The sequence below is a fragment of the Populus euphratica genome, unplaced genomic scaffold (genome assembly GCF_000495115.2).
Source record: "Populus euphratica unplaced genomic scaffold, PopEup_1.0 scaffold25.1, whole genome shotgun sequence".
NCBI classification, from domain to species: Eukaryota; Viridiplantae; Streptophyta; class Magnoliopsida; order Malpighiales; family Salicaceae; genus Populus; species Populus euphratica.
The window spans coordinates 1,343,594-1,368,359 of NW_011499851.1; the positions used below are offsets into that span (position 1 = coordinate 1,343,594).

General features: G+C 31.7%; 5 protein-coding genes across 10 annotated transcripts; 1 reads left to right on the forward strand and 4 right to left on the reverse strand.

Moving 5' to 3' along the window:
* Positions 1-617: 617 nt before the first annotated feature.
* PAM68 (PAM68-like protein (DUF3464)) lies at positions 618-2,613 on the reverse strand. 2 transcript variants are annotated; one of them, XM_011020118.1, is made up of 2 exons: positions 2,257-2,613; positions 618-1,268 (listed from the first exon to the last, which is right to left on the reverse strand). In XM_011020118.1, exons 1-2 carry the CDS (start codon positions 2,360-2,362, stop codon positions 736-738), a joined length of 639 nt encoding a protein of 212 aa, XP_011018420.1. In that variant the 5' UTR covers positions 2,363-2,613; the 3' UTR covers positions 618-735. The 2 variants fall into 2 exon arrangements, with proteins under 2 accessions (XP_011018420.1, XP_011018419.1); XM_011020117.1 differs by having other exon boundaries at positions 618-1,320; positions 2,267-2,597.
* Positions 2,614-7,431: 4,818 nt separating this feature from the next.
* On the reverse strand, positions 7,432-7,911 carry LOC105121669 (uncharacterized). Its single transcript, XM_011020396.1, has one exon. It carries the CDS (start codon positions 7,909-7,911, stop codon positions 7,432-7,434), a length of 480 nt encoding a protein of 159 aa, XP_011018698.1.
* Positions 7,912-9,517: 1,606 nt separating this feature from the next.
* LOC105121470 (uncharacterized) lies at positions 9,518-12,060 on the reverse strand. 2 transcript variants are annotated; one of them, XM_011020120.1, is made up of 5 exons: positions 11,650-12,058; positions 11,117-11,212; positions 10,939-10,987; positions 10,276-10,385; positions 9,518-9,821 (listed from the first exon to the last, which is right to left on the reverse strand). In XM_011020120.1, exons 1-4 carry the CDS (start codon positions 11,959-11,961, stop codon positions 10,297-10,299), a joined length of 546 nt encoding a protein of 181 aa, XP_011018422.1. In that variant the 5' UTR covers positions 11,962-12,058; the 3' UTR covers positions 9,518-9,821; positions 10,276-10,296. The 2 variants fall into 2 exon arrangements, with proteins under 2 accessions (XP_011018422.1, XP_011018423.1); XM_011020121.1 differs by lacking the exon at positions 9,518-9,821 and adding an exon at positions 9,919-10,151 and having other exon boundaries at positions 11,650-12,060.
* Positions 12,061-16,690: 4,630 nt separating this feature from the next.
* LOC105121471 (SKP1-like protein 1A) lies at positions 16,691-17,408 on the reverse strand. Its single transcript, XM_011020122.1, has one exon. The coding sequence runs from the start codon at positions 17,349-17,351 to the stop codon at positions 16,788-16,790; it is 564 nt and encodes a 187-aa protein (XP_011018424.1). The 5' UTR covers positions 17,352-17,408; the 3' UTR covers positions 16,691-16,787.
* Positions 17,409-19,621: 2,213 nt separating this feature from the next.
* LOC105121474 (Putative membrane lipoprotein) lies at positions 19,622-22,648 on the forward strand. Of its 4 annotated transcripts, none has more exons than XM_011020126.1 (5): positions 19,622-19,794; positions 19,899-20,146; positions 20,296-20,571; positions 21,872-21,929; positions 22,128-22,648. In XM_011020126.1, the coding sequence occupies exons 2-4, from the start codon at positions 19,906-19,908 to the stop codon at positions 21,883-21,885; spliced, it is 531 nt and encodes a 176-aa protein (XP_011018428.1). In that variant the 5' UTR covers positions 19,622-19,794; positions 19,899-19,905; the 3' UTR covers positions 21,886-21,929; positions 22,128-22,648. The 4 variants fall into 4 exon arrangements, 3 of the variants coding, with proteins under 3 accessions (XP_011018428.1, XP_011018429.1, XP_011018427.1); XM_011020127.1 differs by having other exon boundaries at positions 22,238-22,648; XR_841554.1 differs by having other exon boundaries at positions 19,623-19,794; positions 21,872-22,043; positions 22,238-22,648.
* The last annotated feature ends 2,118 nt before the right edge of the window (positions 22,649-24,766 follow it).

Sequence of the window (24,766 nt, forward strand, 5' to 3'; positions counted from 1 at the left end):
TTTTAATTTGTCAACCAATCCTACTAATAAGAATAATTGAATTTTAACCTCACCTCCTAGAAGTTTATATCATGATATAATTGGATCCTTAAGATTATATCATGTATAATTATGGTTATTTTTAAAATATATTTTATTTAAAAATATATTAAAATAATATTTTTTTATTTTTACAAAATTATTTTTAAAATTAATACATCAAAATAATCTAAAAATATTAAAAAAAATTATTTTAAATAAAAAATACAAAAATACTTTTAGGATACAAAAATGAATAAGTCGCTGTAAAGCCCCGATTTTTTTTGAAAAAAGAACTTTTAACAAATTTGAACTAACGTGGCTATCGATCGCTTCCAAGGATCGAACCACCATAATGATTATCGTAAGTTTAAAACTCGACGACTCAAATTCTCTGTGGAGGAATTTAGTGATCAGAGAGGCCCATGTCCGAGGAGAAGAAGTACACGTGAAAGGACGCATTATAAAATTGAATTTTGGGCTCATGACAAGCCAGAACATTGATGGGGTCCATGCTGGTAAGCTCCCGTGTGGGCCATATCAAATCCACAAGGCCTCTCCAGAGAGCACATGTTGAGTTCAAAGAGTGGTCATGTGGATAAAACAAAAAGAAACTCTATTTGAAAGCATATATGTTAAGTAAGAATTTACAGATTCCTTCAAGACTAGCACAAGAATATCCAAGGAAAGCATAAACAGGGCAAGTTATAAGAAAGCCTACTGCTTGCCAGGTCTCCCCCGTAGAGACTGCCAAAAAACAGGCCAGTTCTTCTGAGCCTCGTTCCAACCCCAAAATGATCCTTCTCTGTTTGGATCCCAACTGGAGGACACAATGCCATAGCTCACACCTAGTAAGGCAGACCCAAAGAAGAAGAAGGACACAATAAAAGGCACCCATGTAGGCACATCAATCTTCAAACCAACTTTGAGATAGTAGAAGAATGGGAAGAACAACAGTCCAACAAACAAGGGAGCCCCCACCGAGATTCCCATCCTGCTCATCATCCTGTTAGTCACTACTTCGGGTATTACCCCGGCATCTGGTTCTTCTTGCCCGTCGTCGTCGTCTTCGTCTTCGTCATCTTCATCATTGCCTGGCTTTGATTTCTTGGTCCTTTTGCTTCTCTTCGGAGGTTGACCAAAGCCTCTTGGGCTTTTCAAGGTTGCATATAGGGATGAGGGATGTGACAAGCGAGATTGATTTTGGAAAAAACCTGGTATGGGAACTGGAAATCGCAAGGTTTGTTTGGCTGGAACAAGCGTAGAAGGGGAGTTTGAGGCTCGTTCACAAATACGATCAATCTAAAAGCCAGATGCAAACTACAATTGTTATGGACAAACCATCGCAGATTTTAAGAAATCAGCAGGGTCACAAATCTAAGTGAAGTTTGAAACAATGAAACAAAAATCATGAAACTTGCTGTTTGATTAAGAAATTCAATCACAATGAGCTGAATTGTCCTAGAAGAAAAAAGTAATTGTCTAGACCTCGTCAAACATTTATGTAAACCACAATTTCGCAAATTGCATTTTATGCAAAGCAATTGTATTCCTTGTACACTTTTGGTGCAAAAAGCTCAAGCAAACCAAAAGATGTGCTTTTCTTAAATGCCGTCTAATATTTTGTCCAAAGTTTTTAACCAAGAAAGAACCCCATGCAAGGCTTTTCTTAAATGCTGTCTAACATTTTCTCTATCCTCTTTCTCACAAAGTAGTATTCTTGAAATGCTTAGGCTTAGCAGTTACTGGTTGTGCTTCTAACATGTCATTGTGATACACTGTATAAATTGATATGCAAATTGGGATCTAATCTAATCTAATCAAACGGGATTGCAGAGAGGCAGAAACAGAAACTTTCAGAAACGAAAAAAAACATTTATATATCTTAAGAATCCTGGACTTCCTGAGGTATGACATGTACGTATTTTCTTCCACTCACTAGAGATACCCTTTCCCTGAAAATTCAAGAACCCAAATGCAAAAGAGAATGACAGCAAAGCCTTTTCAATAAAAGTTGTTTCCTAATAAGAAATTCATAAAATCCCACCAGATCTGAACAAGAAAGAGACGCATTCATGAACCCAGTAACAATTCTAACCAATAAATTAAAAACAAAAATTCAAATTGCTTTACTGTATCCAACAATAAAGACGAAAACAATTATTGGGCTTGATAAACAGATAGCATCAGTTTCTCTCTACAAGCTGAATTGCCATGAAGAAAAATTTCAATACTTACTAGTTATTACCTTGGAAAAAAAAGATGTTGAAGAGAGCTTGTAAGGCCAAGAAAATGGTGATGTTGAGGATGATAGTCTCACTACCCCAGCTGCTATTTCAGCCATTCAGTTCTTCTTTATCTCCTTCTCTTTCTTGCTTTTGTGTCCTGAGTGTAGATAAGGCAATTTAGCTAACACTAAACCTTAACTTCCGCGTAGAGACATGCTTGCAGTATTATTTAGCTCTTCCTCAGAAAACCAGAGGGGCTCAGTGTTGTTTAAAGTTGTGAGAGGATAAGGTTACTTGCATGTTCATGGAGAAACAAACACTTGTTGATTTTTCTTCTGAGCGAACTACAACTCAGTCCCCCAAGGCCCCCATGTGTTCTGAATTCCAAATTATATCCTCTGCTACAAAGTTTCTTTTAATTTTACCACTAAAATATTGCCCTTTTTATTATTAGGCTTTTCTTTTTTATTTACTAAGAACTCCATTTTTCTTCACAATTGTTCTTCTTTTGGCTTTCGAGGAAACCGATGTTTGTAAGGATCAAGTATGAAGTCAGTGTTTATTATGCTTCCAACGTTATCATTTAAATTTTGAATTTAGAAAAAAATTATTTCCTCATGATCATACACTGATCGGAGCTTAGTATTATCAATCAAAAACTAACACAAGCTTAATTAGACATCCCTAAAGTAAGAGAATTAATTAATTTTAAACAAGAAAAAGATCTCTTATCATTAAAGCTGAAGATTAATATGTAAATACTGCTTAATTATCATGATGTTTATCAGTGAAAGTAGACCACAGATTGACATACTAATGAAGATTTTATAAATGAATAAATCGTTGCCTCTGAAAGAATGTATGCAAAACTAAACTGGGCATTCACTTGCATTGAAGCTATCTTATTCCCTCAAAAAATGGATCCAATTATAATAGCTTCGAATAAATTAAATTATGTATTAAGATATGAGCGTTTCTTATTCCATAACAAAGAAAGCATGTTTTCACTCTTTTTATACCGGGAAAAAAAAATCAAAAAACAACTCATTATATGCCAAATTATAAAAGATCTCTTTGAAAGCAAACAAATTCTATCGAATTGGGTAAATTGTCATCTTTGAGTCTTGTAAATCAAAAGATAATCTATTAATATTCAATGAAAAATTCCAGTTTTAAACAAAACAAAATTTAGTAAAAGCCTTATATATATATAATTTCTAATCAATTTTATTTTTTTTCTTTGTTTTTAAAAATTGATATAAATTAACAAAAAATTGGCAAATAATAATAAAAACACCGATGAAAAATATTCCCTCAATAATTTTTATTAGAAAAGATAAATTCAACCTTGTTATAAAATTTTTTTATTTTGAACCCTATAATCAGGAAAATTCAACATTATCTTTAAAAATTTTTGTTTTTCAACTCTATAATCAGGAAATATCAATTTTTACCATGTGATTAAGAAAAAAAAAAGCTAACCCTGCTATTAAAAAATTCAAATTGAATAATGCAATTAGAATATCTCAGGCCTGATTCTATAGCCAAGTATGTTAATTCTAAACTATTAAATTAACCATTTTTAGATTTTATACTATTTTAGATATTATAATGAGATTATAATATGATTTCTAAACTTGTCACATTTTTTTTCTTTTGAAATATATGAATTCCATGGGTATTAAATCCTTTTCAAATATCACCATTTTCTTTGCAAACTTACCGCACAAAATCTTTTACATGATTTTGTATTGTAAACATTATAAAGAGAAGAAAAATATCATAACCTAATTTTTTTTTTTATATATATATTTTGAAAATTAAAAAAAATCCAAAAATATGTCTTTTTCATAAATTTAGTTAATTTTTAATCATTTCATCATTTTTGTGTGTAATATATATATATATGTATAGTCGGAGCTGAAATTGGACAAATAATTGAGCATCACAAACATATATTAAGTTTGAGAGTTTCTGGGCAATGATTGAGAGTTTTAAATTGAAGAGGGATTTGAGAGAATAGCTTAATTTGATTTAATTTAGCTAAGAGTTAAAAAAAACTTGAAGTTCAATGATAATTTTGAAACAAATAATTAAGTTAAAAATTAATAAAAAGCTTAATCGAAGAAGAAAACCAAAGTTAGGAATTAGATTGGTCAGAATTGCACAATTTTGAGAAATGGGCATGAATTTGCAATAAATTATTAAATATAGAGGTCTAAATGGATTCAATGAGGGGTACAAATAAAGGGAAAAATGTAATGTAGGGCTAGTTCGATTAAAATTGAAAAATTCAAAACTCAGGAACTGTAATGGAAATGAGGAGATGTTTATCCTTTTTTTTTTCAATCCATTTGTTTTGATTTAGTCTAACTGATTCATTGATAATCCAATTAATTCTAATTAAGTCCAATTGAATTGATTTAATTCAATTCAGTCCCAAATTAATTCCATTTTTATCCAATTATTTTCAATTGATTCAATTTAGTCTAATAGTTAAATCTATCTAATATTTCATTTTTATTTTCTTTTTCAATTAATATCTTCATCGACTTCTAACTTAACAATTTCTTTCAAAATCATTATTGAACTTTAGAGTTTTTTCACTTTTAGCCAAGTTAAATCAAATTAAACTTTTTTTTCAATTTCTTTTTCAATTTAAAACCCTCAATTTTTACCCAAAGATTTTCAAACTTCATTTATGGATGTAATGCTCAATTATTAGCCTAATTTCAACCCCAATCATTTTTTATTATTATTTTCATGATTTATTTTCTTAACACAAAGAAAATTGATGAAACATTAAAAACTAACTAAAATAACTAAAATAACATATTTTTGGAATTTTTTCTAATTTTTAAAATATATACAAAAATAAAAGTAAAAGATTGGGTTTAATAGCGCATGATCCACTCATCGGGTAATCATAGAAAATTGCAGCCAAATTAAACTTGGACAACCCTTCTCTCTCTCTCTCTCTCTCTCTCTCTCTCTCTCTTATCACCGATGAAAGGCATAAAACCCCCAACATCGACCGATCCTAAACTGACAGACCAACCTCTACCACCTAAAAAAAATAGAAAAAGAATGAGAGAGAGGGAGGGAGAGGGATGGTGGTGAAAGAGAAAAGGAGAGAGAACCAAAAGTTTCACACAAAGAATCTCTCATTCTAGACAATGGTGGATGAAATTGTTGTTATTAGAAGAAAGAAGAAGAAGAGGTGCATTCTGCATACTGGTCCACGTGTCTCTAGCCCTTGCTAACGTATACTTGTGCCACTTGTGATTGCCATGACGAGCATGTGTCAAACACGCGCCACCACTATCTCCTATTATTCTAGTAATCTTTAGTTGATTCCCACCATTTTGGAAGGTCCATTTGGAACCTAATGCATTGATTTTATGAATGATTTGTATTATGTCTTAGATGGTGTAGATTTATTTTTAGTTTTCAAGCGCAGTCCTGTGGGTCGATCTGAAATTGGCTAACTAGCGCTGAAATGCATCAAGTTTAAAATATTAAAAAAAATAGAAGCAAAACTTAGTAGTTGATTTGTTAGACTAGTTAAAATCCAGTAAAAAATTTAATTATAATTTATTAATTTTTATTTTTTATGAAAATAATATCATTATAATTTTAAAAAATTAACTTAAATAATCTGATAATTCGGTTAAAACCTGATGATACAGTTAAAACATAAAATTCAAGTCATAAATTGGATTGAATTTAAAAACTATAATTTTATTTATGTTAAATAATATGTGTTGCATTGATTTATTTATATTGAATGATTTGTGCTATGTTATCATCTTTGATGAGATGTTTTGATTTTTATTTGTGACAGTTTTGATTTTTATGGAAGGATATTTTTTGAGTGAGGGATCATTTATTCATTATTGGTTGTGTAAATTCCATGTGAGATATAACAATTTTTAGTCTAAAAACAATTTGTGCTTAGATATTAATTTTCAACTAGTTTTTAAAATAAAACAAATGATAAAAGAGTAGGTACAAAGCCAAACTTTTACCTTTTATATGGGTCCATATTTATTATGAAAAATTTTAAATCGAAGAATTTTTTTAAGAATTAATATAAAAAATCAATGAATTTTTACTGAAAATAGAAAATAAAAAATCAACAACATCTTTTATTTTTAGGGATTAATATTATTTTTATTGTAAAAAATAAAAAAAAATTAATAAAATATTTTATTTTTAGAAATTAATTTCAATTTTTTTTTTCCAAATCAAATACCTAAGAAATATTAACGTCAAAATTTTTGACATCCTATTAAAAATAAATATAATAAAATAAATCACAAAATAAACCTTAAAATAATTTAGCATGCTAGAATAAATTTATAGGAAAATACATAATAAATGTTATTTATCATTTGAAAGGATGCAATAAAGATAAGATCTATTTTTAAAGCATATTAATTCATTTAATAATTCTTGAAGACTAGTATTTAGTTTGAAATTTTTAATTTTATTTAATTACTAGGTGATGATTTTAATTTTATAGTCTCACGTGATAAAAGTCACTTTAACTTATTCTTATCCTTAATTATTAAAAAAAAAACAATTTTTGAATTATAATTCAAAATTAAAGTTGTCATTCAAAAGTCATGTCCAGCATAACATTAATAACTAAAGGATTTTGTTTTTCCTATGTAATCTATACAAACTTCGAACAATTTTACCATCGTCACTACGCGTATCAAAGCAAAAGGTATTCGCATCAAAAGAGTACGCACAATGAAACTAACGCAGGAGCTGCAAATGTCAAAACATATTTAATTGCTGGATTCACAGAATGATATGGAAGGCACGCAACTCGGTTATATATATATATATATATTCGTGAGAGGTAGGGCACACAAACGAGAAGCGCATAAGGAGAAGTGATGGATTGGTTTGGAAGAAAAGATTGGTGATCATCTAACTGTGAGAAACAAAAAATTAACAACATGACGAGATTTTCATATTTTCCTCGCATTCCAGAAAGAAAGAAAAAAAACCCTGAAAACATGCTTAATGAAACATATATAAGAAAATTTCTAAAAGAAATCATCAAACAAAGCAATTAATTAAGAAAAACCTCTCATTTGTCCTTTCCATGCTACCTTTTTCAAGATTTGAATATGAGGCTTCGAGGATAGAAGGTGAACAGCATATCTCGTGATCATGTGATCAACGACCCCTCCTTGTCGAAATCAATAGATGACTTACGAGAAGGCGGGAGGGAGTACCTGGATGAGAAGCTCCTCTCCATAAGATCATCATCCTCGGGACGTCGTCTTGAACCCTGGTCGAAGTTAAGGGCATAACTCGAAGGATCATACTGAAATCTCCCGTATGGAGTGCCACCGCCTGGCTTCTTATTAAACCTCCGCAGAAATGTTTTCCATTTGGGGCCTGCAAGTAGTTCTGACCAATCCCGGATTCTCATCCATCCCCGAAACCACCATGATTCTGGGCTCGTTGTGCACTCGACAGGCTTGATTCTTTGCCAAAATCCTGGTCCAGCAGTACCACTGGATGACGGTACTGGATCTGTGGTTAAACATGGTATCCAACAGCACCTTCTATTGGCAAAAGCGAGATCATGGATATCATCATTATTATCATAAGAAGGGGAAATATCTGGGGTCTGAGAGGACATTTGATCAGGGCTACCAAATGGGTTTGCAGAGAGAATTGGAAATTAAGCCTCTTCTGATCTGCAAACCCTGGCCCTTATTTAATAATCTAATCTAATCTAAGAGAGGAATTGCTGTTTGTTTCTCTTTTTTGGGATGTTTTCTTGCATCTGAGGGTTGTAACAGCAGAAAGTGCAGAGTTTAATTTGATGGGGAGAAAAATTATATAAGAGGGTCTTGATGCATCTATGAGATGTTATCCTTTTGTAACATGCATTGATGATGCTTCGGTTTAAAACAAGAAAAACACAAGCCAAAAAAAAATAAAATAGATGCCAATATACCTGTTCAAGGAGCATTGTGACCTGTTCCCCTAACCAGACAAAAAACAGATTCCATTGCTGTACGTGCTCCTAAATAGTACTTACCAGCCTCATATTCCGTTACGCTGCAGCATGATTTCAGGTTAATTTTCAAGCAAAAGATGAGTATGTTTTCGACTATAAGGCCAGTGCTTGGGTGTATATATACATAAAAAAAATGGGTGTCATAATTTCTCTAACTGGGAAACAAAAAGATGCATGCTTAACAAAATAAATTAAATAGAAAAGAATTTATTAACACTAATTAAATAATAAAATGGGAAGCTAATCTCCCTAGTAAAAAAAGATAACTCAAAAATATAAATGTTTGACACATATTATCCATTTTATTCAACATGTTTTTATGTATTTTATGTTAGAACTTAATTTTTGTTGTTAATAACAAAAAAAAATATTATTTTGATAAGTGCATCATATAAATACAACTAATTTATAAAAAAAAATATTAGAAGATAAAATTAGAGAGAGAAAATGTAAACAGTTAATCACTGTTTAAAAACAAAGCTAAACCCAAAAGTTTAAAGAATAAGGAGAGGGTATTACGAAGCTCCTGGCCTCCAATCAAATAGCCCATGAGCAAATGGAATTTATTTTTATTTTTTCTCTAGTGCGGACATCATCTGCTCTCGTTTTTTTCAACATGCAACAGGTCACCTGTCGCACGATGGAACTTCTTTTGGTCACCGCCAATTGTGCTCCGGTTCTTGGACCATAAAAACCCTCTCTTTTTTTATACTTATTTTAACATGAGAATCCTTATAAAAATTTTAATAAACTCTTTCATTATTTCATTATCCCAGAAATTCTCTCTGCAAAACCAATGAACACTGAGAGTCTTGCTAGAACTTGTAAAGGGTCCTTAGTTCGATACATAAGTTTGCAAGTCACGTGATCCATTAATTTTAAAAAATATCAAAAATATTTTTTAACTGCAAGAATGAACACGCTTTAAATACCAAAAATTTAAGTAACAAGAATCATCGTTCTCTTGATAGATGGATATATGACTGGAGCCAAGTCTAAACACTCGGACTTGGACGTCATCTTTCCGGCTTCACTTATCTATCTCAGAATCGGAGAGTCATTGTTCTGCTTGGTTTAAAGTAAATAGTTTATTTGACTATTATCTCTCCTAGAGTTGAAAATGTAATCTCACTCCCTCACCAAATAATACCACAGCAACGCCAAGAGGGAACACATATAGCTACGAAAAGAGAGAGAAGGGAAACAAGGAAAGACACGTCACTTTGACAAACTGATTGGAGGCCTAGATCACTTTGACAGTCTGCACTAGCAGATTCATCTTAAATGGGTAAACCATTAAAGCAAAGATAATCCTTTCTTCCGGTATATTATAGACTATAAGCCATTATCAGCTAGATTTGTCTTTCTAAATGTATCATTCATTAGTTATCAGGCGAGGATAAGAAATGGCTGAAAGTTGCAGATCATTGTCCTTCTAAATTTCATCCCTGAACGCCAACGGTACGGTGCTTAATCTGTACATCTTTACTTGTTTGATGACGGCATCCAATTGAGTTACAAACGATCTGAAATGAAAATCATCAGATTTATTTATTGCAGAAAAAATTAAAACGGAATACAAGATCAACCGCAAAACTAATAAGATAATGTTAATTGAACAAAAATATCCGCATAAGTTAAACAAAGCAGTAAAACTGCTTTAATAATAACTATAGCAACCAGCCAAGCAAAGTGATGTCCGATAACCAACACACCGATCTGTTACGTGTTCGTAGATTTATTGTCTGTCCAGGGTTCGTACTTAAAATTACATGACAAAATATTTCTTTGCATGCCAGTGCAGCGTAACTCCCCCCAAAAAATGCATCATCCACTTCTCTTCGAATTGGAAATGGCTGAAAAAATCGTTTTCTTTTTACAAATAAAGGACAAGTGGTATTTCACGAGTAGAACAAATGCTCATCATCTACCCGTAGCAAAAGTGGCATCAAGAAAGAAAGAAAATCGAAGGATAATTACCGAGAAAACCACAGCAAATGATCAATTTGATGGAATACCGAAGCGGCTTTGGAGAGCACCAATGGATTTCTCCAAGGACTTTGCAAGCTCAGGGATTGTGGTTTTGCACACTGAGAAAAAAATCAATAGATTGTAAAAAGGAATAAGATGGTATGTGATGCATTGGTGAAACCTACTCCGACCTTTCCAAGTAACCTGGAAAACTTCCACTAATATTTACAAATGGTAGGAACTTCTCACTTGATGCTAGATCTACAAAAATAGCAGTGCTAGATAGCAAGTCTAAACACACGGAAAAATAAACAAATAAAACTCACTCCTAATGTCATGCTTGTCAGTGGACTCGGGGTGCATACTCAAGTAATCAGATTCAATGTCCAACTAGAAACCAAATATTGTCTATAGTAATCTCTCATTAAGAAATTTTGGATAGCCGTGTTTGTAAGTACGTAATATTTTTAGTGCAATTAAAACCGTTTCATAGAAAGTGAGTTTTTGCTTTGGGAAATTACCTGCAAATTTGGTAGCAAAACTAACCCAGCCACTTTGTGAAGAAATTCGATACATCATGCATACAGTTTATATAGTCTTCTTCAACTTCAGAACTACAGTTAGTCTATCACACAGGCAATAAACAAAAGAAGATTAGATACTTAAACATACCACGAGATGCGGTTGCTTGTGCTTCTGCCATGAACTCTGTGTATGTCTCCTGCGGACAGTAAGAGAGACCAAGAGAATCGCTACATTACACACATAAAACTGGTGAAATCACCATGAGCAGAAGTATAGAACTGGTTACTTTGTGATTCAAAAAACACAGGAGTAAAGGTTTCTTTACCTTCATTGCTTCGGTGGTTTCGGTAACCCGTTCAGTCATCTTCTTAAAATCCTTCTCCGATTCATCCATCATCTGCTGGCATGTTTGGCTCTGAATCTGGTGCATTACAATATGCATGCGTATAGAAGCAGCCGGTTAGTTTACCAAGGGGGAAAAAAAGGATTTGATAGCGTCAAAACGCAAACGCGTTTAAATCAAACACAAGGTGAAATACTATCTAATTCTAGAGATAGCTGTGTTTATAGCAAATCAAATCTGAACATGATACATACGATCTCGGATTCTAATTTCATTTTCTTTTGATTTATCAGCAACCAAAGAAATAGATCCTCAAAAAACATGCAAAAGAAAAAAACGGCCCATTAATCGGAAAAAATTAAACTCAAAAACAAGGAGATTAATTCCTTTAACTGAAGCTAAATTGTAAACTATGACAATAAAAGATGTCACAATTAAACCAAACGGAGATATAATTCTTTAAAAGAAACCTAAATTTGTGAGCGGTTGAATAAAAAGAGTCTAATGAAGAGGACCTTGAAGCGTTTGTGGAGACGAGAGTGAGAGGCTTCGAGATCTTTGATGATCTCAGAGTGAGAGCGATCGATGAGACGGCTCTTGATATCGTCGAAGCGAGAAGAGGCTAACTCCTTGAGATCGGAGATTGAAGCTAGGGTTTTATCAAGAGACGGCGGTGGTGGTGATCTCAAAACACCAGCGGTTGCAGCAAAAGATGCGATCGGCTTCTTTTTCTTTTTGCCGTTGAGAATGCTAGATTTTGGCGGCGATGGAGATGGTGGCGATGCCATAGGTAATGGCGATTTTCGACTTTTCATTTTTTTCTTCATTTCGGTTGGGAGAGACAGGAAGGATGAGTGTTTTCTTCTTCTTTTTCTTGAAAAAAAAAAATCAAAATTTATGAGAGTGTAAGGGAATGAGAAAGTTGTTTGTTTGGATTTTGAAAATTATAGTGGCGGGGTTTTTGAATTTTGGAATTCTGTGCGTTATAGGGAAATACTCGAGTCTTGGCTTAGGGGAATTACGTGCTTCTTGTTTGTTTCGTGCCACATTTATCTATTAGCGTTTTAAAACCCTAAAGTTACGACAATGAACCATACAAAAATAGATAAAGAAAATTATAATATTGTCTAGAATCAATAATCTAAAAAAAAACATCATATCAATTATTTATATAGAAATTAAAGTCATACTAATAAATAAAAATTCAAATTTAAGCAAAACAATAATTAAAAAAAGTTATCAAAAAAATAATTAAATAACAAAAACAATATTTTTTAAGCTAATTTCAGAGGTTTTCATACCTTGATTAGTTATAACCAGACATAATTTGAGGGTTTTCCACACCTTAATTAACTATAACCAAACGACTTATCTATATAATTGAACCTATATATTCATTTGATAAATTAAATTTGAGCCTAATCCAACTATCAAATCTAAATTTATAATTATTTTTGTTAGATTGCACATCTGACGAGTATAAGATTCTTCGTTAGCTTTGCCTTATCTAGTCCATAAATATATTTACACATCAATTACATTTAATTGAGAATGATTTAAATCCTTAAGTCAACACCAAATTCTATATATAAAGACTCAATATCATAATAAAGCTCAAATATTAAAAATATTAAAGGCTATGAAAATACTTATATTATTTAGGATATTGATAATATAAGCATTATCATTAATCTTTTTTTATTATGGTGTAAGGATTATATATCTTTTACTATAACTTACAGTACGACATTGTTCAAAATTTCTCTTTATGCAGGAACATCATTACTCTATCTTTTTTCTTAAATACTTCAACATAATAGTATCTATTGATAACAACCTTGTACTTAATATTAGTTTTCAACAACTTTTGTTATGGGTCTTCTAACATGCTCGTCCATTATCATCTTTCAAGTAGCAATGTTATATCCAACACCTTTTTAAATTGGTATAAAATCTAGCACATGCTTAGGACATTGCAAATATAAAATCTTGAATGGTGATTTTTTAATAGCATTGCGCTTAGTACTATTATATGTGAATTCTACTTACACAAGTGCACAATCTCATTGCTTTGGCTTGTCATTGTAGATGCTCCAAATTAAGTTACCAAATATCAAATTGAGTGGCCTTAATTTTCCATCTATCTATAGATATGCTGCACCACTAAATTATAATAATGAGTTATGCATCCTTTATAACATGCATTAAAAATAACTAAGAAACCTGTTACCTTAATCAAAAGTTATGATTTTTGAAATCTTATACAAACGAATCAAATATTCAAAAGAAGAGCTGAGCAATTATAGAAGCATCATTCACCATTATGCAAGGGATAAAATATATCATCTTTAGAAACTCATCAATGACTATAAAAAATATATAATCCACTCTCATTCAAGTGTGGGGATAAACCAAGTATAAAATGCATAAACAAGTCCTCTCATATATTTTCAGTAATATGTAAAAGTATATATAAACAGTGGTAGAGGCAGGGGGGCTGGCAGGGGCCCCGGCCCCAGCAAGGAAAATTTTCCTAGCCCCTCCCTTAGCCCTCATTTAATACATATTTCAATAAAACAAACCTTTTTAAAATGATTCTTTTGATTTGATCCTCCTTAATTTTTTTTTCTTGCTCAGCCCCTGTATATAAACAGGTATTTTATATTTTCTCTTCGATAGTATGACAAATAAAGCATTTTTACACAACCTTACCAATGTTATGTTTCAAGTGAGGCTAATAATATTTCTCAATAATAGTATCAATATTTTTTTCTCACCCTAAATGACCAACCAAGCCTTTTCAATGCAAATCTGAAATCATATTTTCTTATAATGAAGAACGAGTAATACAAAACTAATTATCTCTCACCAAAAACCCATTATGAACATGAAAATCATCAATATGATAGATTCTAACTCCAACACTTTTTCTATAACTCATCAAAATCATCATCATACTCATACAAATCTTTCAAACAATCCAACCTAGTGACATCTCCTTTTAAAATAACTAACAAGACTTCTCTTCTACTTAAAGTATCAATAATTGTATTATGAACTCCAACTATATATAAAATTTAATAATAGGTAAAGAAAACTCTATTATTTTCTGAAAAATTATGAAATCTAATAATATAATGAGAAAAAAAAGTAGCATGCTAACTATTTATATAGAGGTTAAAACTTAACTAACCAATAAAAATCCAAATATAAGTTTAAAAAATAATTAAAATCTAAAATTAACTAAGAAAACAATTAAATTATAAAAAAATAAGATCTTCTAGGCCTAAAAGATCCTTATGGTCAGTGAGCTCTTTTATAAAATCAGACTTGTACAAATATCAAGTAAAATTTAAGTTTAATTCAATAATTAAATTTTAAATTTTGTTTGTTTTTATGAGATTGTGTGTTTGACACCTCTAAGCTGCTTTGTGGTCTTTGTCTTATGGATCTAGTCCATAGCATTTCTGTAACACATTTATTGTAGAATTGGCTCGCCTCTTATGTGAATTTTTTTTATATAACATTTGATGGATAATGTACATTTTACTTAGAAAAACACATCAAAGTACCAACATCTTGTTAAATTGTATACAAAGTGAAATTAAAAAGAAAAAAACTTGATGTAAAAGAATTCTTTGTGTCCATCACTTTATTAGTATTGCATGTCTCTTGTAAAAATTAGATTAGACCTACCTTTGAGTCTTACCTTTGATTTTAAATATTATCATGATAATTCTACAACAGCCATTAGATCCATAAGTCTGCATAACCACTCTTAATTTTCAATTATTTAATACACATGCGTTCTATATATTTCACCAAATGTTTGCGATCAAAGTGAAGTTCTTTTGTAAAGACTTATTGATGGAAGAATCCTCCATTTGGAAAACGTATTCTAGCAAATTATTTTATGTCCCTAGAGGCCTACACCTTTATACATGTCAAGTATCTTTGTCGAGGTTATAAGTTATATATAAAAAAAAATTAGAGATTAATCCCTAGAGGTCAAAGGCTTGTTCGAGTTCTTCCCATATACCTGGCTAAATGAAGAACCCCTTGTGTTTTCCACTTCACAACTCCCTATTAAGGATATAGGTTTCTGGGAGCATGTACGAATTCAGATATATCAAATATGATGAGAAATTAACTCTACTACAATGCTAAAATAATGAGTTAACTTGACTATCGACGTGTTCTTCCTTGCAGTACTCAATGACCTTGGAAATGATCATGCCAATAATGTTTGGTAATGGGATTACATTGCCCAGTCTTCAAACTCTGATTAGGTGCTTAATTGTTTCAGATTCTTAGGCTACTACCTCCTTTACCTTGAACGTTTCCTGATTTGAAGTCTCGAGGGTGATTTTCTTCAATGAAGAATTGGTGTGCATCTCTATTCTTGTTTAGTGAGAGTTTTGATTAAAATAGTATTGGTAGAGATTGTAAAAACCCTAACCGAAAATATACAGAATCGAGATTTACATATATAACTTTTAAACACGTACAGACTTCGACCAACTTAATTTCTGTTTGGGAATTGGATTTGGATTTGAATTTCACATAAGATTCTCATGCGTGAATGTCCATCTTGGTTTTGTGTTGGGTTATGTCGTTTTGAGCATTCCAAATTAGTGGGCACTAGATTAATCATTAATTATACGGATGATAATCTAAAAAACTCAATATAATTTTTTTTATAGAAAAATTGATATACCTTTTTTTTCATGCATATACCTTTAACAAAAAAATGTGAATTTGATCGCCTAACAAAAATGGTGGATTTTATCACTTAACCAACTTTATATTTGGTGGCTTGCATATAGATTTTCTATTTGGACATGTTCATCATGCATGATTTATTCTTAAGGAATTGTATGTTGATATGTCTAGTTGGATTGTATTTTTAAAATTATTTTTAGTTTTAAATTAATTATTTTGATGTGTTAATATCAAAAATAAAAAATATTATTTTAATATATTTTCAAATAAAAATACTTTGAAAAACAACCTTAACTATAATCTACTCTAAATCCAACCTCAACTTTTTGTTTAGCTGTGTATTATAGATAAGGCTTGATTTTTCAGAGATGGTAATTTTGAGTTTAACTTTTCATTAATGTATTATTCTAAACTTCTTAATGTATTATTCTAAATTAAGAAGTTCTTATTATTAGGACACTTGGGGGGGGGTAATTGTAAATGTAATTTGTGACCTATTATGATGGTCATAATTCGGTTGAAAAATCCATTTAAAATCAAAGAAATTAACCCAACTAAATTATTCAATCCCCAATTTATAAATGTACGAAAAAGCTCTTTTACATTGTCTCTTCTTATATTCTAATCTTGTACGATGACAACAAAAAACTCACGTACTATCCATTTCCAACCCAAATAGAGCTTTCAAGCAAGAATTTCATCTTCAACAACATATATCGAATTAAATAACAAGTGATGATAAATTTCCGGGTAATTCACAGAAACAGTAGCAATAATACTAAAAAAAAAAAACCCAAGCTCTCTTTAAAAAAATAATAAAAGCAATGCTTGAAAAGGAAAGAAAACTAATCATTGTTGTGTAGTCATGTAAAACAAAATCAGAGCAAGCCACTAATCTCATAGGAACCTGACAGAGCATGATGAGGGCATTTTACCCTGTATGACTACCCGAAACCCATAGGTACCCCATCTCAATCTCTTGATCTTCATAAGAACTACAGTTGTTTCCATACATCTTGCGAAAATCCAAACCTCCGATCTCTGGCCTCACCTTGCTCCATGCACCATCACTCGCCAAATCGACCAATCTCTCGATACCAAGATAGTTAGCAGCAAGGACGAGTTGAAAGAGCGTGTCTTTATCGAGCTTGACAAAATCGGCATCCCATGTCCTGAGTTCCTTGGCGGTGCTTCTGTCATCTTCGATGTGCTTCTCGCAGTATTGCAAGACCTTGGCTAGGATATTGCCGGAGACAATAGGCAACGTGATGACCTCTTGGTTGCTCGAGGAGGATTCCTCGATCATGCGCTTGATGGTTTTGGATTCGAGGGCTACTGCCTCCTCTACCTCGAAGGTTTCTCCATCGGAACTTCTTAGCGTAATCTTCTTAGATGAAGAAGGCATGCTTTTTTCATCTGAACTCTTGCGTACACTAGTTTTTTGAGATGACGAAGGAATGATTTTATTGTTGTCTCTGGGGTATTGGCACAACATGGTCAATATTCCTCTTAGCTTGCGATAGATTAATGCGTGGAAGGATTTTTCAGAGAGTGATTGAGCAAGCCAAAAATTATGTAAAAGCAAGGTAAGAGGACTAATTAATTGATGTCTGCACGAGAGATTTATAGGGGTTATTGTGGACTCAGTGAGTTATCCGATATGTCAGCCACTGCCATCATGACCCCTGGACGAAATAGTCTTCCTGTCTTAGGTGAAATAGACTTGTGCCCAATTAGTCTCCCTCCGTAATTTTACATTCGGTGGCGTGCTGTTGGATTATCTATTTATTTATTTTATAGGACGGGTTAGGCCTCTTTGTTTTTTCTTTACATTTTAATTTAGTATACCAAACCATACCCCCACGTGTTTTTATAAAGTGTTTCTTCGAGATTATAATAACAATGATAATTTAATATATTTTTTTATTTAATAATATATTAAAATATTTTAAAAAAAAAATTATTTTTAATATTAACATGTTAAAATAATCTAAAAATATTAAAATAAAATTATTTTAACCAAAATAAAATTTAAATTTTTTTTTAAAATAATTTAAATATTACCACACAAAGAAAAAGAACAAACTAGCTGTGGCGACAAAACTGCTTAGACTAATTTTCTGTGCATAATAGGAAAAAAAATACTTGGGTTATAGACAAGTTAAATAAAATTGTTTTGTTTCAATTGCATTAAAAAAAATAGAAAATAATAGTAGATAGATTAACTTTAAAAAGAAAAGTGATTAAAATAACCCGGGATAAACAATGTATCTTAATTTAAGCCTATTAAATATGAAAAAACATAAAATAAAAATAAAAACATAAAAGAATTAGTCCTAGTCAATTTGAGGTGGCATAACAAATTTGTAATTCTGGTATTAGACTCGAGCTAACTTAGGATATCTACTAAACCCACAACCTAGATCATGAAATTAAAATAATCTAATAATAAAAATGAATTATAAAACTTTTAATAAAAAAAACTCATGTTAATTTTTCAAATTTATGATTAAGTTATTGGATTCGAAGAATCCTATCTAAAAAAATTATAAAATTCAATTCTCAATAAATCATAATAATTTTAATAACAATCCTAAAACACCATTTAAAAAACTTGAAAAATCAAAAGGAAAATGAAAAAACTTTTCATGTCAATATCTAATTTTTTTACATGATTACAAACCTAGATCATGCACCTTTATCCTTGTCAAAACAAATTTATAAATATTAAGATTGATTTTTTTGTAATTATAATATGATAAATTAATATCTTTTTTTTTTCCAACGACATTCTCTCCTCTCTTTCAATTTCCATGAACTACAATGTAAAACAAAAAAAAGTTTTATAGCCAAGTTGTAAATTCTGCAAACTACATGGATTAAAGTGCAAAAAAAATGCAAAAATGAACAACTAAAGAATAATATTTGTGAGTTTATGTACAATGATTAATGAATAATGTTTTATTATTTAGTTTTATTTTTTTCCATAAGGTTATTATAATCTTATAATTGAGATAACAAACATTGTTGATTGACTCAAATAATTTTTTTTTTTATTATTATTATTTTAATTTCATCATTCAATATTAAATTGATTGAGAATTTAGCTTTATAGTTTTTTTATTTATACACAGTTATTACAACCTCATGATTTAAGTTTAACATGTTAATTTGGGTTGACTCAACCTATTTTTCTAATTAAATTTTATTTTTTATTTAAATATTAAACTAATTAAGAATTGAGCTTAATAAAAAAAAATTATTTACTTTCTACAAAATCTCTTAGGTCAGGGATTTAGCAAGTTAAACTTAGTTAATCAAGCAAATTTAAGTTGATTTGAGCAAATATGAGTTTATCCAATATATTATTGCTTTAATATTTAATAAAATTTATTTTTTTAATTTTTTTGGTCAAATTATATGTTTATTAATTATTCAAGTTATTTTTGAACCTCCAAAACCAACTAGATCATATTTAGGTAACTCTATTGTATATACATACATATTTATTTATTTTTTTTGCTAGAAAACACCTTAATAACACCTCGATATTTTTTTAACTTTTTAACATTCACCAAAAATTTAATGCGTTGACAAATATCAAATTTTCATCCTAAGATGACAATATATAGTTCATTAATCAACACTTCTTCTTTTTTTTCAAGAAAAAAAATTGGACAAATAATCAAAAGCTATGGCCGAACAAACAAAAATACGTGGCTCAAGAAACAGCAACCAATCCATTTTAAAACCCAGTATCAGTAGCCCAACATAAGGAAAGAAAACGAACTTGAGTCTTGAAACGAGCCCGTGGCATCTCTGATTCTTAACACCGTCAACAAAGACTCTCAAACCCGCCCCCCTACTTGCTCACGGTCACGGAATCAAGAGAAGAGGATGAGGAAGACAATACTTGCAGCAAGCAGTATTTGTCTATGGTGACGACAATCCTTTCTTTCTTTTTCTTCCTTTTCTTTTATCATTATTCTATTTATGTTTCAACCATAAAATGATTCATTGTTTGTCCTTGTGTTTTTCTCAGGTAAAAAATGATAATAAAAGGGCTGTGCAGGAGATATGAAAGATGGAACCCAGTGCATCCAACATCTGGAGCATTTTGGGGTATGGGGATAGGCATTGGCTGTGGTGTTGGATGGGGTCCTGGGTTTGGTCCAGAAGCAATTGGTTATGTTGGTGCTGGTTGTGGTGTTGGATTTAGTGTGGGCATCACTTTTGTTGGTTTTGGTATCGGGCTTCCTGCTAATTACCTCTTTCAAGTCCCTTATAATGGTACCATATGAAATTTTCTTTCCCTTTTGCTTACTAGTTGAAACTGTTTTATTCTTACCCAAAAGATAATTATAAATGATTCTTTCGAAAAAGAATGGAATTGATCCAGTTGAAGTTGATGTAATGCTTGATTTATTTATTTTTTTAAGCTATTGTGGCAACAAGAAGTGGTGCATTGGCTTTTGCCAAATCAAATGGTCTTCTTTCTGCCAGAGATGTTGCGGGGGAAGGGTGGAATAATGTTGCATCTCGCGCTTCTCTATTGCAAAGAGAAACCAGTGGAAAGTTGTCTAGCTTTAATAAGAAGCTTTTATTGGATAATGGGGTTGACTTGGTTGACATGAAGAGCAAACTGTCGGTCAATGCTGGATCGTTGTCGAAAGTCTTGGAAACATTTTCCAGTCGATTCTTTCCTCCTGGAAAAGGTATGGGAGCATTTTTAAGTTATTGTAATGATTTTAGTGTTTGGATATTTTTATTTCTTTATTTTTGCTGCTTGCTATGTTGTTTGACCTTTTTCTACTTCCAACTTGTTCTTTTCCTCGTAGCTCGCAAACTTTCATTTTCATCATTCTGGTACTTAATTGGCTATATGTAATGGTGCTATTTTCTTTTAATATCAAGGCTTGCTGCTTAATGGGGAGTATTGATTGATGTTAGGCTTGGCATCGAGTAGTGACATTTTTCAAACTGAAATTGATGTGCTGAAGTTGATGCTACTTCAAAGTGCATGTGTGCATATGCTGGCATGGGTTGGCTTTGAATATTTAGGTCTTGTTGCTTGTGGTGATAGGAATCCTTTTTGTAGTTTTTCATCAGGAGGCAAAAGTTGGTAGTAAATAACCAAGAAGCAGCGAAAGTAAAATCTTATAGTTGTCATATTGATTGCTGGCTTCTATCAGCAATGTGACATCGAGGAGATATTAAGAGCATTTTTAAGTTCCGTCACATTTTTAGCCTACTATATGCTGCCACAAGCATTGCGTTGTGTTTTTTTTTTTTTTTTGGAAATGTATTAGGGCAATAGTGATAGATTAAAAGGTTTTTAGAGTAGTTGAAATCATATCCAATTCCAAAGCTTTAAGGTTTCCAATATTAATGCGGGGATGTCTCTTAGACTCGTGGTTGTCCTTTTTTATCTCCAGTTTTATGGGGTTTGGGGAATCACTGGTTAGAAGTGGGTTTGCCCACAAATCCTGGAGAGATGGTGATAGGCTGCAAGAGTTTTTAGGGTAGTTAAAATCAAATCTGTTTCGGAGCTTAAAGTTTTCAATAATTAGTGTGTGTGTGGGTGATTGGGGGGGGGTTGTCTCTTAGACTCAGGGTTTTCTGTTTTGCATTCTACGTCTCTATGGACTTTGTGGAGGAGTCATTCATGAGGGTTTACTCACAAGTTCTGGAGGATTGATTTCTCTCTAGCCTAATTCATTTAGGAAAGCGAGATTGTAAGATTTTTTATGCCTGCTACTTTCAGCTAATTGCTGTCTTGGTTGGAGATAATATCAAAATTTAAACATCTATGCTCTAATATATTTCGGGATTGAGCCATTTTTCTACTGTAGTAATGAGTTCCGTGATGTCAGCATTGACCATTATGTGTTACAACTCATAAGCCAAGACCATTTCATCTGAGTCATTTATATTGTGCCCATCTGGTTCAGACCACAAGGCCCCCCCTGTTGTCGGAGTGATTCTATTATAATAACGATCTCTTGTTTCCTGCAGGTATGAAAGATTGACATGGCAGAGTTCTTGGCCATTGGACACATACATTGAAAACATTGTAAGCACTGTTACAATTACAAGCATAGTGGTTGCTCTGATATAGTGTTCGGAGTAATTTTTCCCTTCTTTCTGTTTGCTCGTCTTGGTTGTGCATTGGCAACATAAATGAGAGGTCCTATCATGCCCCCTTCCTCTTTTATTAACTGTCTCACATACTAAATTTGAACCCTTTTTTATTCATATTCTTTATGAAAAGCTCAAAGGGGTGCCTAACCTTGTCCCATGCCTCATTATCCTCTTGAAAGAAAAGGAGATGCTGAGAAAGAAAAGCGAGCTCTCTTCAGTTTCTTGCTATGGATTTTGCAGGTTGTATCAGTCAGACAAACAAGAACACACAAACTAAGTTGACTGCTAGAGCTGTGTTCTAGATTACTACTTCAGCTGTCGTCTATGACAACACTAAACAAACAGGAAAAAAAGACCTGCACACCATCTTGTTTTTGTTGCTTGTTAGAGACCTTGTTTGTGTGATAACCAACATCAAGAAGTGAGATTGGAATTCTAAGGATTTAATAGGTATCTGCAGAATATTCTTACATTTCCAGTAAAGCAAAGCTTCATTTTCTGTTTTGTGGGGTGGGTTTACTGTTCTAGTAGTGCTTTGATTGATTCTACTCTCGCCTGTGACTCCAGGATGTGTTATAACTAGTGGAAAATTCTGTTGGCTAGAACTCCAAGGGCTTGCAAGATCATATTTTGTTCTTACCCTTGATTATTTGTTTCTTCTCTTATTTGCTTTCCAACTTAAAATTGCCTATGTCCCTTGGAAAAGTTCCTATAAAATATGAAGCTATTGTTATCTTGTGAAAGTTTTTTTAATTTTCATTTTCATGGGAGCAAAATTGATTTCTGAAGTGGTCTTCAAAACAACTATCTCGGATCCAGTCCCCCCCCACCCCTGAAAACACATACGGTACTATGCTTCTGCGCTAACTGATACTGATTTCTTTGTTCCAAATTGTATTCTTTTGAAAATCCATGCATCTACGTCATTGGTGAAAAGAGATTTCTTGTGAACCTCGCAGCAAACCTGGATTGACTGTTATTACCATGCTTGTTATTCTAATCTTCATTCACTTCGCTCATCAACTTCTTCTAATTATTTGTTAGCCAAATGTCCTATACACAAGGAAATGGTATCTCGAAAGAATTCTGTTAAGACTTCAATAGAGTTCAGATCCTTTCACTTATATTGAAGTGGCTTGAAGATATGCTGGCGAGTCGTGGTGGTGCAAGCACTTGAGACACCGTATCTGTTCAATCTTCTGGTCCATAGCTATCTAACCTTGCCCAGCCTGAATTGATCTGAAAAACATTGCAACTTGACTTAGACCAAGTTGGGTTTATAATCAAACTAAACAACCCATTGATTGGTGAAAATTTGACCGCCCCGTTCATATCAAGAACTGTTGAGCATAAATAAATAAAACAGGTTTGATTTTTTTAATGGAAAAAGAAATGAAAAAAAATACATTTTACGAATAATTGTGAAAATCTAAGAGTTGATTTCACGACCTAGGTATTCGATTAGAGGACAGCTCAAAGTAAAATCTATATTCTAATAGCGAGGAACACATTGTCAATTATTGGCATTATCAAATCGACTACTAAACTCAATATAGGATGTGAATTATTAAAATTGTCTCTTGATAACATATACATCGTACAACTACATAAGTACTTGGAAAAAAGGTGAGATCTGTGAATAATTTTGTAATGAATTTCACATTTATATAAGATGGGAGAATATGACTTCATATGTTGATAATTTCTCATAATTATAAGAGATTTGGATCTTCCCATGCTCTAAAAAAATATGATAAAGCATGTTTGTGAAATCTAGATCATTAATTTGAAATTAATTGTTAGGATTTCTTAACAAAATAAAGCAAGTATTGATAAAAAAAAAAATTATAAGAATTGGTGTAACTAGAAATTAATATTTTGTTATAATTGAAGAAAAAAAGGAGTATAAATGACAAGAAATCTTAATTGATCAAATTTTGATTATACAACCCTTTCAATAATAATAATAATAATAAGACCATAGAAAACTCAACAAGTATAGGCAACGCACCTCTCGTAATTAACGCACGCGACGTTTGTTTTCCAAAGAAAGCTAGGACTTTCCTTGCAGCCCTTCAGTGTGTGTTGCACATTTGCACTATTTCATTAGAGTGCAATCTTTAATAACAAAAATGTCCAATTTCATCTTTAAAATTTTTAATTTTGACATCTCTAATGCCTGTAGTTTTAGATATTTATATTTTGGTTTTCAAATCTTATTTTTATCATGTTTTAATAACTATATTTTAAAAGAAAAGATAAAAAATCATTGAAAGAAAAAAGAGGATAGACAAAGATTTCAATTGGCAACATTACTATAAAAAAATCAATTTCCATGTCAATAAATTTGTTTGGGAGAGGAGAGTTTGACGAAGGTGTTTTCACCCTTTAACTATGCTAGAAAAAAATATATTATAGTCCAATAAATTTTTCTTTTATTTAGTTTATTTTTTTATTTTCAGAGTAATTAGAATGTCTTGAGGAATGAAAATGAGTTTATTGATATTTTTATTATACTTTTAAGTATTTTTAAATAAAAATATATTAAAAATATGTTTTAAGGGTCCAAGAACTTGGATTCTACTTTTTGATAACCAAAAATTATACCATTAAACATAAATCATCTACTTATTAATGATATATAGCCTATTTTTTTCTTTGAAAATACAAAGCAATCATGTTGGGCTTTTCCCTTTTAGGCCAAGCACATGGGCTTGGCCTTTAGGTCAGTAACTCCCGAGTTCTTTCTCTTTCAAGGCTCATCACCTT

What these genes read in the sequence shown, in the direction of transcription:
- PAM68 (XM_011020117.1), bottom strand. Translation starts at nt 2,362, where the DNA reads ATGGCTGAAATAGCAGCTGGGGTAGTGAGACTATCATCCTCAACATCA. An exon ending in CAACATCTTTTTTTTCCAAG is followed by an intron (nt 1,321 to 2,266) that starts GTAATAACTAGT and finishes TCTGGCTTTTAG; the next exon opens with ATTGATCGTATTTGTGAACG.
- LOC105121669 (XM_011020396.1), bottom strand. Translation starts at nt 7,911, where the DNA reads ATGTCCTCTCAGACCCCAGATATTTCCCCTTCTTATGATAATAATGAT.
- LOC105121470 (XM_011020120.1), bottom strand. Translation starts at nt 11,961, where the DNA reads ATGAAGAAAAAAATGAAAAGTCGAAAATCGCCATTACCTATGGCATCG. An exon ending in GTCTCCACAAACGCTTCAAG is followed by an intron (nt 11,213 to 11,649) that starts GTCCTCTTCATT and finishes GTAATGCACCAG; the next exon opens with ATTCAGAGCCAAACATGCCA. An exon ending in ACAAGCAACCGCATCTCGTG is followed by an intron (nt 10,386 to 10,938) that starts GTATGTTTAAGT and finishes TTTTTTTCTCAG; the next exon opens with TGTGCAAAACCACAATCCCT.
- LOC105121471 (XM_011020122.1), bottom strand. Translation starts at nt 17,351, where the DNA reads ATGTTGTGCCAATACCCCAGAGACAACAATAAAATCATTCCTTCGTCA.
- LOC105121474 (XM_011020126.1), top strand. Translation starts at nt 19,906, where the DNA reads ATGATAATAAAAGGGCTGTGCAGGAGATATGAAAGATGGAACCCAGTG. An exon ending in CTTTCAAGTCCCTTATAATG is followed by an intron (nt 20,147 to 20,295) that starts GTACCATATGAA and finishes TATTTTTTTAAG; the next exon opens with CTATTGTGGCAACAAGAAGT.